General features: G+C 46.5%; 2 protein-coding genes across 8 annotated transcripts in view; one reads left to right on the forward strand and one right to left on the reverse strand.

Annotated features, from left to right (window-relative positions):
- Positions 1–6083, forward strand: part of IGSF10 (immunoglobulin superfamily member 10) — a gene marked incomplete at its 3' end in the record, with an annotated part of 38562 nt that extends 32479 nt beyond the window's left edge. Inside the window, exon 7 of the mRNA XM_079767116.1 lies at positions 4175–6083. Coding sequence (XP_079623242.1) covers positions 4175–6083 — 1909 coding nt within the window. The remainder of the gene's footprint in view (positions 1–4174) is intronic.
- A 49-nt stretch (positions 6084–6132) lies between these two features.
- Positions 6133–15386, reverse strand: part of MED12L (mediator complex subunit 12L) — a 420881-nt gene continuing 411627 nt past the window's right edge. For all 7 annotated transcript variants that reach the window (XM_079766910.1, XM_079766915.1, XM_079766912.1 and 4 more), the window contains 2 exons: positions 12385–12466; positions 6133–10011 (listed from right to left, as the gene is read on the reverse strand). In XM_079766910.1, the coding sequence (XP_079623036.1) occupies positions 9959–10011; positions 12385–12466 (135 nt within the window). In that variant the 3' untranslated portion in view covers positions 6133–9958. The remainder of the gene's footprint in view (positions 10012–12384; positions 12467–15386) is intronic.

Raw genomic sequence — 15386 nt, forward strand, 5'->3', positions numbered from 1 at the left:
ATTGTCCCTAACTGCTCCCCTGCTGGCTTGATTGCCCCTAACTACCTCTGCCTCGGCCCACACCTGGTACCCAGGATTCCCTCCTCCAGCTGACCACAGGCACCCAGGATCCGGGCTTCCTTCCCTCTGGTCAGCCATAGGCGCCCAGGCTGGCTGCAGCCTCAGGGGATGGTGGACAGGGGGCTTCGCCTGTGCTGCAGCTGCAAGTGCTGGCGCCCAGGACCGCAGGGTGGGCGGCTTCTTTGTCTCCCAGGCCACAGCCAGCCGCAGGTACTGGTGCCCAGGCCCGCAGGGTGGGCGGCTTCTCTGTCTCCCAGGCCACAGCCAGCCGCAGGTACTGGTGCCCAGGACCGCAGGGTGAGCGGCTTCTCTGTCTCCCAGGCCACAGCCAGCCACAGGTACTGGTGCCCAGGACTGCAGGGTGGGCGGATTCTCCATCTACCATGCTGTAGCCAGCTGCAGGTGCTGGCACCTGGACTGCAGGGTGGGCGGCTTCTCTGTCTCCCAAGCCACAGCCAGCTGCAGTTACTGGTGCCCAGGACCGCAGGGTGAGCGGCTTCTCCATCTCCCGGGCTGCAGCCAGCCTCAGGTACTGGTGCCTGGTTTCTCCATCTCCCCCAGGACGTGGGGTGGGTGGACATGGGGTGGGCAGCTTCTCCAGCTGGCTGTAGCCTGGGATCATAGGGCAAGCAGCTTCTTCGTCTCCCAGATCGCATCCACCCTCAGGTGCTGGCACCCGGTTTCTTGTCTCCCCCAGGACGTGGGGAGGGCGGCTTCTCCAGCTGGCTGCGGCTTGGGATCACGGGGCAGGCGGCTTCTTCATCTCCCAGGTCGCAGCCAGCCTCAGGCGCTGAGGCCCGGTTTCTCATTCTCCCCCAGGAGGTGGGGCAGGCGGACCTGAGGTTTCTGCTGCTGGCTGCAGCCTGGGATCACAGGGCAGGCGGCTTCTTCATCTCCCGGGCTGCAGCCAGCCTCAGGCACTGGCACCTGGTTTCTTGTCTCCCCCAGGACGTGGGGTGAACCGCTTCTCCAGCTGGCTGAGGCCTGAGATCACGGGGCAGGCAGCTTCTTGGTCTCAGTGGCTGCAGCCAGCCTCAGGTGCTGGGGCCCGGTTTCTCCGTCTCCCCAGGACATGGGGCGGGCGGACCTGAGGCTTCTGAGGCTGGCTGCAACCTGGGATCATGGGACGGGCAGCTTATTCGTCTCCCGGCCGCACCCAGCCTCAGGCGCAAGGCCCGGTTTCTCCGTCTTCCCAGGACGTGGGGCAGGTGGATGTGAGGCAGGCGGACCTGAGGCTTCTGAGGCTGGCTGAGGCCTGGGATCATGGGGAAGGCGGCTTCTTGGTCTCTGTGGCTGCAGCCAGCCTCAGGCGCTGCCGCCTGACTTCTCCAACTCCCAGAGACCTGGAGAGGCTGGGGGGCGGGGCTGCCGACATGTTTTCAGTTTAATTGCATACTCACTCAGATTGGATGGTGGGCGTGGCTGGGGCGTGGCTGGTGGGCGTGGCTTGTGAGTGTAGCGGAGTGATGATTTGCATATTACTCTATTATTAGATAGACTATTATTAGATAGATGAGCAAGTCCCTTTCAAAAGGAGGTTCTCCATCTTGGTTTCTGAATATGACAGCAACCTCGGTTACACGGGGAGACTTATATCTACCTGGGTCACTGTTACGATCATATTTAATCGCCATAGTTACCTCTGTGGGAGCTATACCTTTTGCTGCTGCTTCAGATTGGGCTTCCTTTTCTACCTCATGTAGCATCTTGTACGATTTTGTTAATTCATTTATTTCATGCATGAGGTTATTGATGTTGATCATGAGTCTTTCTGAGCAGTCCTGGTTTTCTGGCATTGCTAATCGTTTACTGGTAGCTTCGGCTGTATCCAAAATATAGAGTTGAGCAAACTTCCGAGAAACACCATCTGAAGGATGTAAAGTTCCAGTACGATGATAAACTTGTCCGTGTATTCTAAAACAGTATGGCCCATACCCTGATGGCGATGCAATATTTGCACCCATGGAAGCAAAAGCACTATTTATGGAACGAATATTTTCCATGAAATTTTTACTGTCAGAATCTTCGTTTGTCATTAATCTTTTTAAATATGCTGGGTATTCTGGAAAATCTATGTCATTTGGACAGACTTTACCTTTGCTACAACATCGAGTAAATTTTCCATCAGATGGTTTTTCATCAGAGAAATTTAGTGATAGGCAAAATTGGCATCTAATAGTCATTGCACCACAACTATGTTCTAGAATTGCATCCTCATGTACTCCATTTTTTATGAGAAGGCAGATCCTACCAGTATTGGCAGTACTTGTTAATGACTGTTCTTTGCACATATTCTGTCTACACTGCCGCCTTCTTTCAAGTTCAGAGGCACGTTGATCTTTAGACATTTTTTGTCGATGACGCCGGCTTCTTTCAGCTTCAGAGTGACGTTTTGCCAATAGCTGCTCTTCAGATACATTCTGTCGCAGTTGCCGCCTTCTTTTAAGATCAGAAGCACGTTGGTCTTCAGACATTTTCTGTCGATAACGACGGCTTCTTTCGGCTGCAGAGCTACCTTGTTTCAATAGTAGATGTTTAGACATAGTCCCACCTCCCTGCTGTCAGGTGAATGCGAGTCCTGGCTGTCAGGTGGCAGGGAGCTATCTGACCAAAGGTCAATTCTCTAAGGGTGGGACTTCCTCCTCCCTGCTGTCAGATGGCTGTCAGGCCACTGAGAGCTGTCTGACCAATGGGTGATTCTGGCTGAATCGGTGGGGGTGGGACTTCCTCCTCCCTGCTGTCAGAGTCTGGGCCAGCACAAAGTGGGACACAGCATCAAGTCCCCCTGCACCAGAAGACCCAGAGTCAACTCCCCGCCCACTTGTGTGTCCCCTGAAAGTAACATCCAGCTTCATGGAGGGGCTAACAGGCCCAGACATGCCAGAGGCTGGGGAGCAATGAGGCTGGATCTGCCACTGGAGTAGGTGGATCCAGCCTGTCCACTTGGTCCCCACGACCCCTGGCCTGGCCCATAGGCCCAAACATTCCAGCCTCCCTGCTTAGCCCCAGACACTACAGAGGTCACAGAGCAGCCATGCTCGATCTGCTACTCCAGTGGGCGCATCCCACATGACCCCTGGCCAGACACCTCAGGCGCCTCCCAGCTGCACAACCCAGTCACAGGCTGCTGGCGGGCGGCGGCAGCGAGGACCGGCCTGTGCGTGGGGCTGGATCTTTGACAGCCGCACGCTGGCCGCACACCCCGGCCGATGGCGGGCGGTGGTGGCGAGGACCGGCCTGTGCGTGGGGCTGGATCTTAGCCAGCCGCACGCTGGCCGCACACCCCAGCCGATGGCGGGAGGCGGCGGCGGCGGCGAGGACCGGCCTGTGCGTGGGGCTGGATCTTTGCCAGCCGCACGCTGGCCGCACACCCCGGCCGATGGCGGGCGGCGGCGGCGGCGAGGACCGGCCTGTGCGTGGGGCTGGATCTTTGCCAGCCGCACGCTGGCCGCACACCCCGGCCGATGGTGGGCGGCGGCGGCGGCGTGGACCGGCCTGTGCGTGGGGCTGGATCTTTGCCAGCCGCACGCTGGCCGCACACCCCGGCCGATGGCGGGCGGCGGCGGCGGCGAGGACCGGCCGGTACGTGGGGCTTGATCATTTGCATAGGAGCGCGAGTGCCTCCCAGCCGGACTGGGGGACTCTGGCGGGGCTGAGAGCACTGGGCGCCGCCATTTTGTGGCTATGGGCGCCGCCATTTTTGTAGCGGAGTGACGTCTAATTTGCATATTACCCTTTTATTATATATATATATAGAGAGAGAGAGAGATAGATAATTTGATATGTAAAATGGTCAAAAAGGATGTGTCTGGGACTCCACTATTGGTAGCATTCTTCACACTGTTGTAATTTTTAAAAAATTCATCATGTAAAGGAGATTCATTTGAAGTCCATCTGATAAGTACTACTTGTTTGCACTAAATTGTACCTATTCAGTTAGATAATTTTATCTTTTAGTAACTGGCTTAGAAGACAGTGAATAAGCTAGCCCTGATTTTAATTCTATTGCAACCATTTCAAAAAATGTCCATAAAGTTAAATGCCAATAAGACAACTCCTCTATTCCCTGTCCCTTGCTAATAGTTTCACACTCAAATCATTTTTCTCTCCTTAGAATGGGCAGTCGAATCCACGTCTACCCAAATGGGTCCCTGTTTATTGGATCAATAACAGAAAAAGATGGTGGTGACTACTTGTGTGTGGCAAGAAACAACATAGGGGATGATCTGATACTGATGCATGTTAGCCTAAAGCTGAGACCTGCCAAAATTGACCACAAGCAACATTTTAAAATGCAAGTGTTTCATGGGAAAGACTTCCGAATTGATTGCAAGGCTTCTGGCTCACCAGTGCCCCGGGTATCCTGGGGTTTGCCCGATGGAACGGTGATAAATAATGCAACACAAGCTGATGACAGCAGGCGGCATACCAGGAGGTATACTCTTTTCGACAATGGAACCTTGTACTTCAACAGGGTCGGAGTAGCAGAGGAAGGGGATTATACTTGCTACGCTCAGAACGCTGTAGGGAAGGATGAAATGAAGGTCCACCTCACGGTCGTAACTGCCGCCCCACGGATCAAGCAGGGTTTCAAGGCCAAACCAAGAGTCAGGGCTGGAGACACAGCCACCTTGGACTGTGAGGTTGTTGGGGAACCCAAACCAAAAGTATTTTGGCTGCTGCCTTCCAGGGATATGATTTCATTCTCAAAAAATAGGTACACACTTCATGCCAATGGGTCTTTGTCCATCAACAACGTCAAACTGCTCGATTCTGGAGAGTATGTGTGTGTGGCCCAGAATCCCAGTGGGGATGACACCAAAATGTATAAGCTGGAAGTTGTCTCTAGGCCCCCGCTAATCAATGGTCTGTATACCAACAAAACTGTCATCACAGCCACCGCCGTGAGGCATTCCAAAAAGCGCTTTGATTGCAGAGCTGAAGGGACACCATCTCCCCAAGTCATGTGGCTCATGCCAGACAACATCTTCCTCACCGCCCCATACTATGGAAGCAGAATCACGGTCCATAAAAACGGAACCTTGGAGATTAGGAATGTGAGGCATTCAGATTCAGCCGAGTTTACCTGCGTGGCTCGAAATGAAGGAGGAGAGAGTGTGCTGGTAGTACAGCTGGAAGTACTGGAAATGCTGAGAAGACCAACATTCAGAAATCCATTTAATGAAAAAATATTTGCCCAGGTTGGAAAGCCCACAGCATTGAACTGCTCTGTTGATGGAAACCCACTACCTGAAATAATCTGGATTTTACCAAACGGCACACGATTTTCCAGGGGACCACAAAATCCTCAGTACCAGATAGCAAGCAACGGTTCTTTCATGATTTATAAAACAACTCGGGATGACGCAGGAAAATACCGGTGTGGGGCAAGAAACAAAGTTGGCTATATTGAGAAATTAATTGTATTAGAAATTGGCCAGAAGCCAGTTATTCTTACCAATGCATTGAGAACAGTTTATGGCATCAGTGGGGACTCTCTCTCATTGCACTGTGTGTCAGATGGAAGCCCTAAGCCAGATATCAAGTGGACTGTACCAAGTGGTCATATAATAGACAGGCCTCAAATTAGTGGAAAGTACATATTGCATGAAAATGGCACGTTAGTCATCAAAGAAGCAACAGCTCATGACAGAGGAAACTATATCTGTAAGGCTCAAAACAGTGTTGGCCATGCACTGGTTACTGTTCCAGTACTGGTTGTAGCCTACCCTCCCCGAATTACAAATCGCCCACCCAGGAGCATCCTCGCAAGAACAGGGGCAGCCGTTCAGCTCCACTGTGTGGCCCTGGGAGTCCCCAAGCCGGAAATCACCTGGGAAATGCCTGACCACTCCCTGCTATCAATGGAAAATAAAGGGAGGACACATGGGACTGAGCTTTTCCACCCACAAGGCACCCTATTCATTCAGAACCCTCAAAGCTCAGATTCCGGGATATATAAGTGCACAGCAAAGAACGCACTTGGTAGTGATTTTGCAACAACTTATGTGCAAGTGATCTGACATAAAATAACATTTCTTGAATAGTCAACATCTGGACAGTTTACTTTTTTGGAAGAAGTTTAATCAAAGGCAGCCATAGGCATGTAAATGAATTTAAATACATTTACAATGTTAAATTTATCATGGACATGCAAAAAAAGACTTGTAAATATATGCATTATGAACTGATACCGATTTCTTTAATGGATTTCAAAACAAATTTTTAACTTAAGGCACTTTTATTTTGCCAACAAATAACAATGAACATTAAGAGAAAACTATCCACTATAAAACAACAAATGGTTAATGTACCTGAATTCTTCATTAAATTGACTTTTTAAAAAAAATTACCAGTTCCCTAGTGTCCACCTTCTGTCAATGTTACAGGCATGGCACTAACAACAGATAATGGAAAAGATTAAATTTTTAATCTTGATGTAAATTTGCCATTATGATGTATAAATATTTTGTGGTTGGTTTATAAATATTTTACTAAAGCCTACAGAAAATAAGCACTTAACTGTTTTGATGATGATTTACTGTCTTGTGCACACTGAAGTTTTTCATAGATGGGGAATACAAGGATGTTTTAATGACTGAATTTAAAAAGAAATGCAGGCTAACTTTTCCAACATGTGAAAAGCAACTCAACACCTGTACATCAAAAATGTGAAAAGGGGATTGATTACATCCTTATCTAAATAAATCCACTGAAAATGTTTTAAAAATACAATGAAACTTCTTTAGAGCTTCGCAATCCAGCTCAGGTTCCCTGGTTTAGAGCTGTCACAAGGAAAAGTTTCTGAGAAGGAACCACTGCTTTATGAGCATTTAATTTCATTAAATGGGAATCCTGTATGCAACAGGTAAGTATTTAGGAAAGCTATAGGTCTAATCAGATAAGAAGTTTCACTGTACTTAAAATGTCTTCAACTGTACCCAAAATGTGCCTTTTGTAATTTACTGAATTTATTTATATTACATGCTTAATTCAACCTGAATTCATTTGGGGGAACGTTATGATTCATCTTTTCTAATTATAGAAGCTGGGATTTTCCAATGTAATTTCTCCAGCATCTATTCAAATATTTGCCTATTATTTAAGAAGAATTATAGGAGCCTTAATACGATAAAAAAGAAAATGCCATAGGTCTTGCTCAGATATCTCAGTACCCAAACCGAGAACTATGTCAGCCCCCACCAATCATCTGAGATATATGGAGGAGCTCACTTCATTGTGTTTTCACCACACCCACTTTCAGCTGGCCCCACCTAAGAGGTGACTGATTGCTGCTACCTCTGAGGTTGGGATCCCATGGCTGAAATAAGTCATAGGATATTTATTCTAACAGTGATCTTCTACTTCTGGGCCAAGAGGAGTAAGTAACATGACAAATGCAACTCTACTAGGAACAAGCCTACAGTGTAAACGGTATGTCTAAGGGCTTCTTATGTCCAACTCCATTCTATTTCAAGGTCTTATATTTAACAGGGTGGGGGTTCCCATTTATCCTAAGATAATTTCTTCTATTTCATGAAACAAATTACTAGCTTCTGTCAAAGGACAGGACTTTCCCTTGTGATCATTTAATGCAAATTAATGCATTTGCTAAAAAAAAAGAAACCTCTCAGGATAGAGGGTTAAGTGGGAGTTACTATGATGAGACTAGATTAAAGTTTCCAGTTGCCATTTTATTATGCATAGGGAGAAACCAGTATTAGTTTTTTCCTTAACTTTCCATAGAAGCTTGGAAGCCTTACCATGACTTAGCTTCCCCACCTAAAAAGGACACACAACAAAAACGTATACCCACAGCCTTCAAGTGCAAATGATTAATAAATTAAATTCAGTAAGTTCTGCAAAATATAAAGTGCATACAAATGCTATGCAGTTATAACACTAATTCTTGAAACAGTATTACTGCTGTTTGCAATACTGAGCTATAAAAATATGTAGTTCCAACAGAAAACTGCGATTTTAAATGCCAATAATTCTCAAAAGGAAAGAAAATGACAACCGGGGCGGAAAATGACTCTCTCCGGGCACAGCATTCATTGTTCGGCTGTCTAGCCAAGGCAGTCATTATACAGATATGCTACTTGAAGAAAAATAATATCATGGACTCTAAAGATGATTCTTGAGGGGGGAAAAACAGCCTGATATACAAAACCAGCTGAAATGTAAAGATGCTTCCTCTGAAAGCAGGTTGAATATGTTAATCTAGTGAAAAGAATGGTCCTTCGTGTTTTGGCAAAGTCTTTTCCAGCCCAGAGTAAACATGAAATGAGCAGGCTGGAGTAAACTGGTTTCACAGTGTACAAAGCAGTTCACAGGGATGCTGCCACAGCAAAGTAAGCGGACATACATTTGAGGTCATTTGCATGAGTCAAACTTTGCAATGAGTAACTCACCTAGGAAGATATAAATTATTTATATAATGCTTTGCAAAGGAAGTGATCTACTAAAGTTGTACTAGTTACATTCAAAAGAAAGTAGTTCTACATGGTTTGCTCATTATAGACAAATCTATTCACAGTATGTGCAACTATATGACATGTGAAATCATATGGCAAAAGGAAATGAATTAACGCAGAACATGGGAAAATATCCCTCATATGTTTTTAAATGCCCTGCAATTTTCACATTCAAAATTTTATGCATCTAAGTCTAAAAAAATATTATATGGAATACTCTTAAATTACACAAACTGATAATTTACTGTATTTTTTTACTCTAATAGGAGCAAATTACCACATACTTGAACAAAGTTAAAATAGTTACTATTTCTTTATAATAAATTTGATGTATAATTTACTTTACTTGTGCTTTTTGCACCAATTTATAAATACAGTATATGCAATACACAACCAATTTGGAAACCAACATTAATAATTAAATTCAAAATAGCAAATACTTACCATACAAAATAAACAGCAAATACATCTTTTATGAAAACCAGAGCTTTCTGGACTGGGGGCCAAATTCTCTGGAAACCACGTCAAGTTTGAGCACTGTGGAATCTCATGCCAGCTGAGAGATTCTTTTTCTCCAGTTGGCATAAGATTCAGGAGAACCAAAACTGGACACAGTCATTGTTGCCAAATCTGGCAGTAAATAATTGGACAATTCCACCATGGTTTGTTGGGGCCTTTAGTATTTCCATGTTGTACCTTCACAGAGACTCTGGTCAACGGCCTTGCTACTGAAAACAAATTTGAGTACAACTACTTCCAGCAGGCTTCCGCCTTCTTAGGGCATCGCTCACAGAAGCCCTGGGTTAAGTTCTTGGTCTAAGAAGTTTAAGTACTAAGCAACAATCTGTTTCAGCACCTTTTGACCACAACAAAAGCAAAGAAAAACCCTATATAAATAAGAACAAAGTTTATAAAGTGCTTATGAAGTTACAAACATTTCAAATTAGAGTGATGCGAATAAATGTCCATTTCACCATCAAAGGTGAATGCAGAATAAATGGGTCACTTTTCTGTCAAGAACTGACATGACTTTCAAATCAGTAGTTTGGTCCAGCACAGTTTGAAAAGAAAAAAACTTCATTAATGAATATATAAATATATTATATTTACCATAATTCATTCTTTCTATGAGATTCAAAAAAAGCACCAATATAAAAAAGTCTGCTACCAAACTCTCTCTGGAGTAGGCCTGCATGATCCACATTTTTAAACCTATTTTAAAGCTGAAAGCAACAAAACAAAACCACGCCTCCTCCTTTGCTTTTTGTTTAAACACCTTTGTACAAGTGTAGCATAAAACATAAAAAAACTTCAAAGAATTGAAATAACAAAGGGACATTTCTAAAGATAACTAATGCATTAAATTTGATTTCTGTTTTTCAGTGCAAACATAAAACTTCATATCTTGTCCTCTTCCAGATTCAGAAGTGTGAAGGGTGTCCATAGGGAGTCACTCCTTGCTGTGGCTGGTTACCTAAGAGAAAAAGAAATACAAATAAAATTGTAGATGCCAAATTATGCCACACATAGATGCCACCCCCTTGTCACTTTTCAATAGCAGACTGACTGACTGGCCAGGAGCACAGCGCTGGCCTGGAGCCCCCCCAGTGGCAGAGTGTAAACACTGCAGCTGAATTCATTCCTCAGCGGGCCCAGCTCACCTGAGTCCCACACCTGCCAGCACAAGGCCCAGACGAGGGTATTGGTCTCTATCTCTGAACGGAGAAACAACTCAATACTAACTTACGAAAGGACTCTGAGTATCACAAAACATTGAAAGTGCTCACAATTTTTATAAAAACACACCAATAGTTCTGCTTTAACATGCACATTATGAGATGAGAAGAGTAGCTTGAAAAATAGTAGGTACAAAGAAAGAAACAGGATGAAAACAGCCACTGCTTGCACAACTCTTGTGGGACTGTTCAATACAGAGGCCTGTTCTCCGGGTGTGACAGAAAAGGAACCCTCTGGAGGGTGCAGTGGCAGCTCAGCTCGGTTGTCATTATTCAACCAAGGAGGTGGCAGAGTGTGCACCCGCCTTGGGAGAGACTTCGGAGCACGGCAGGCTCGGTTCCAGACCAAGCAATAAAGCGAGTCAACTTTTTCGGTGGAGGCTCTTGCCTTCAGTTTGTCAACCTGTGAAGCTCAGTGAAGCTCAGCGCCAGGACACGGGGCAGGCCTGTGCGGTGATGCGGTGGCTCCGGGAAGAGCCGGCTGAGCTCTGCCCCGGCTTGTCCCTGACTGTCAGCTGAAGACTGCTGGGCAGACGAGCCATGACCTTACCCTTTAGCTGTTTCCTCGTCTATAACTGGAACAGTGACAGGATCTAACCTCATGGGGTGGTTTGGGAATTAAGTGAATGGATACATGTGAAGTTACAGTGTGCCTGGGTCCGAGAAAGTGCTCCATAAAGGATGGATGGTCAGGGGGCGAGGGCATAGACGGGATAAATGGTGATGGAAAAAATAAAATAATTTTTTTTTTTAAGCTGCATTTCATGAGCTCTGGGAAACTGGAAATAAGAGGAGATGTGCTCCCTAAATAGGTACTACTATATGAAAATTGCTGGTACATATTTCTAAACATTGGAAAAAATCTAAAACAAACACCTTGGTCTTGTCCTTAAAATGATGTTGTCTATTTAGCCATGAAAAAAATATGACCTCCAGAATTAACGGAGCAATGATATTTTAACCACATGTTTGTTGCGTAGACCCCACCTATTAAATAGCAGCTGGAAAAGAGGCTTGACTTACACAATTCAACTGAAATTAAATGAGGCTATACGAGGAAAATATTTTTAAGGGGAAAAATGTCTTGGTTATGTCCTGGGGAAGACACCCGGTACAGGAGGGGTATCTCCCCGCAGGGATCAGCAGCCAGGCCAAAAAGCCAGGTGAAACAGCTGCCCGCCCTCAGTGGGAAACTGGCCCCTTCCTCGCAGCGCCCCGCCTGGCGCAGGGCTGCTCAGGACAGGCTGCTCCACTCGGCACCCAGAAGCACGTAACCCGGGAAGGACCAGGAGAACCTGCTCCTCTCCTCACTCCATGGATGAGGAACCGCATGATCCAGATAACGGTGGTAGAGTTGGCACCGGATTTAGGTCCCCTGACTTCCAGGCCAATCCTCTGCACCAGAGGGCTGGCTCCCGTTACTAATGAATCTCCTGCACTTGCTGCCAACACAGGGTGATAGTCATGGGAGCTCCCCGCTGGCGTCCACACGAGGGAGCTGAGTGGGTGAGTGGGAGGCACTCTAGAGGCAGCACCATTACAAACATCGGCCCACACAGCAGGCGGGACCACCAGGAAGAGCTGCCGTGCCTCGCTGCCCGTGGTGGTACAGGTGTGATGTGTCTGAGTTGTTGTCGGGAAGGGTAGGATGGTGCAGTGGTGAAAACAGCCACCGCCTGTGACCAGGAGACAGGTCTAATGCTGGCCTCCCTCTGTCTATGACCTTGGGGAGGTCACCTAACTTCCTCCATCAGTACACTTGAGGGCATCCACTGAGTTGCTCTCTAACCCTTCCGGCTTTATAAAAAGGGCACCTGCAGCTCCACAGGGGTCCCCAAATGAAAAGAAATATTTCCAAGTTCAGCTGAAAGCAATGGGAAAACATCTTCACTGAACTAAAAATAAATAAAAAAAAGATTGGTTTTTTTTCTGGGAAAAGTAGCATTCAAACCAAAACAAATAAAAAAGAAACCACCTTAACACCGTAGACTAAACAAAGAGGAGATGGTATCAAGGAAGACTGCAGTTTTTGAGGAGCCAGCCCTTGTGTTTGCTTGTGTGCCTGTTTTCAGTTTCCCAGGAACCACCCGCCCGGCCAGAGCGGTACTTACTGGAGAGCTGCTTCTGGAGCTGCCGCACCAGGGCAGCCGTCTGCTGCTGCTGCTGCGTCTGCTGCAGGCCTTGCCTGGGAAACTGCAAAGTGACAGGAGAAAGCGGGGGTCAGCCCGGGGCGCCCATCAAGACACAGAGACGGACTCCCAGGGCCAGACAGTCTTCAACTACTCCGGGACAAAGGTGCAGGCCAGCATGTGTTCACTGATTTTCACCTACATCCTGGCGTCCCTCTAGTGACCATCTGAAGTGCCCAATCCACTTAAAAGTCCGCTCCACGGGGTTACTGGGCATTTATTTGAAGAGTCCTGATGAAGGAGCCCATACTCCAGCAGTGAGCCAGTGCTCAAATGTCCTTATCTCCCCCTTCGTCAGCTGGCCTATTTTAGCATCACCCTATTGAAACCATTTTCTTTGGCAACATGCAAGCTTTCGGTCGGGGGTCTGTCCAAGCACCACAGGCCCTGCCTGCCCTGCGTGAACGGCAGGGAGGTGCGGGGGCAGAGCAAGCCCTAGGCCTGGACTGTCAGGACCGAGCCTCCCACCGGAGGGAGGAGAAAGGTCCACTACTCTCAGCGCGGGCCGGGCCGCGCTGGGCTGGGCACCCCGGGTGCAAACGCTAAGGAGGCGCTCGCTTCCAGGGCCGGCCTAGTGCAGGCACAGAGGAGGGCCCATATTCTCTGGTTCTGTCCGTTAAGTTGATACAAGAAATTGTGGTGGTTCTTCTAGAGCCGTGGTCGGCAAACTGCGGCTCGCGAGCCACATGCGGCTCTTTGGCCCCTTGAGTGTGGCTCTTCCACAAAATACCACGGCCCTGGGCGAGTCTATTTTGAAGAAGTGGCGTTAGAAGAAGTTTAAGTTTAAAAAATTTGGCTCTCCAAAGAAATTTCAATCGTTGTACTGTTGATAGTTGGCTCTGTTGACTGATGAGTTTGCCGACCACTGCTCTAGAGGAAAAAAATTCTGTCCGGTAGAAGGGAAATCACTTTAGACTTCAATCCCTGGTAGTGCTGATTTACTTTTCCCTTAACCTGTACATTTCAAGCTGTCCAGCTTTTCTGCCTTTTCATGCCGGCCTTCTCTCCCTCTCCCCCTCCCTCCCCCTGGCCTGTGCCACTGTGACAGCGACGGTTCTGCTGCAGGGCCATCTTGACATGTACACATCAGAACTGTGCTGGCTACTTCTCACTTACCTCCACGGCCACATCCCACCCCCTGGGCGCCTGTCACCAGCCTCCTGGATGGAGCGTGGCCAGGCTGGTCCCGTACCTATAAGTCTAGATGGGGAGGCTCAGCCCCTGGAGACTGCAGGGCAGGAGCAGGGTACAGTTGGAAGGGAGCAGAGCCCAGTTTTGTTTTTGCCAATTTCCTTCAGGATAGGTCTCTGCTGGCGGGACACAGCTCTCTGGGAAGGCCACAGCTCCTGCCAGCGGCCTCTCTTTTTCTCTCCTTCTTGCGCCACGGCCACAGAGCACAGGGGGTGTAACTGCTTCCGGCCTGAGGCCCTTCGTCATGCCTGGTTTCCCTTAACCTACCCATACCTCTGTAAACAGTCTTTTAAAAAAAACTCAATTACCCAATAAGAGTGAAACATACATTTCCTCCTCAGAGCTTGCTGCTATGGCTGAAAATAGCCCAGGATTATATTTAAGGTTGCCCATTTTAGCAAATGAAAATATGGAACACCCAGCTAAATGTCAATTTCAGATAAACAACACTTTTATTTTTTTAGTTCTAAGTATGTCCCTAATACTGCATGGGGCACATATCGCATTTAGTGTATGCTCCATACCATATTTGGAACATAATTCTAGAGTTATTCATTGTTTAAAGCTGAAATCAATTTCTCTGGCAACCCTAATTACAGGGCATCACTGGTTTGATTCTGTTAAAGCTGAATATTTCGCACAACACCTGGTCCACCTATTTCTCTCCCACTGGACTGTGAGTGACTTAAAGACTTGGGCTTGCCTGTTAATGTATCCCTAGTATCCAGCAGTGCCAGGCACACAGTAGGTGCTCAGAAAAAATGGACAGAATGACTAACTGTAAGTGCCTTTAATTTCTAAACCTGCCTAGCAACAAGAAAGATGCACCTCCACCAATGTTACTATTTTCCCCAGCACATGGAGGGAAAAGAGCAGCTTGCCACTTTCCCCCACTGCGCAAATCAAGAGGGAAAAGAAAACAAAAATCCATCTTTCAGTAATGTGAAAACGTTCATAAAATATGAAGTAATTTCTTTTCTATTCAGTGGTTTCTATGCTTATTTGGAAATAGACCCTATTTCTTTAACAAAAGCTAATATGATTGTATGTGTGAGGCAGTGTTCTAGACAGCACCTGTATACATGAGCCCAGCTAACCCTGAAAGGATAATACCACCCTCCGTCTCTCACACAAACCCTGGGCATGTGTGTTATGAAATTCAGTACACATATGATTTACTATGAAACATTCACAATACATAGACCAAGCAAGATCTAGGACAGTACTCCATAATCAAACATTTTAAATCTCTGCAGCAAAACACACCAACAGTCATATCAGATAAAACAAACAAAAAGAGCTTCACATCCCTTCAGGTCAGAGGTCAGCTTTTATTACAAAATGAATCAGGTCAGGCTTAGCTGTTCAATGAGTTATAAATAAAATGTCCATTCTCATAGGTGTCTGAATTTTGGGAATGAATATAAGAAATTGTGAAGCTTTTTTTTTCCCCAATGGAAGAAGTGGAGGCTTTGAGGGGTGAAGTCACTTGTCCATGATCCCTGTAAATTTTGGGGCTGGAATTCAGACTAATCTTTCTGAGTCAGAGCTCATGATCCTAACCACAATCTAGTGCTGTCCTTAATTGGAATATTAGTTTCCAAATATTAATTTATTTGAATATAATCACAGATTCTAAATGGTTGGCTGCAAATATGTCTAATCTTAATAGCTGATTAAGGTACACAACACATAAACATTTAACATTTGCTCATTCAACAAACACTTAGCTG

The sequence above is a fragment of the Cnephaeus nilssonii genome (genome assembly GCF_951640355.1).
Source record: "Cnephaeus nilssonii genome assembly, chromosome: 3".
NCBI lineage: Eukaryota > Metazoa > Chordata > Mammalia > Chiroptera > Vespertilionidae > Cnephaeus > Cnephaeus nilssonii.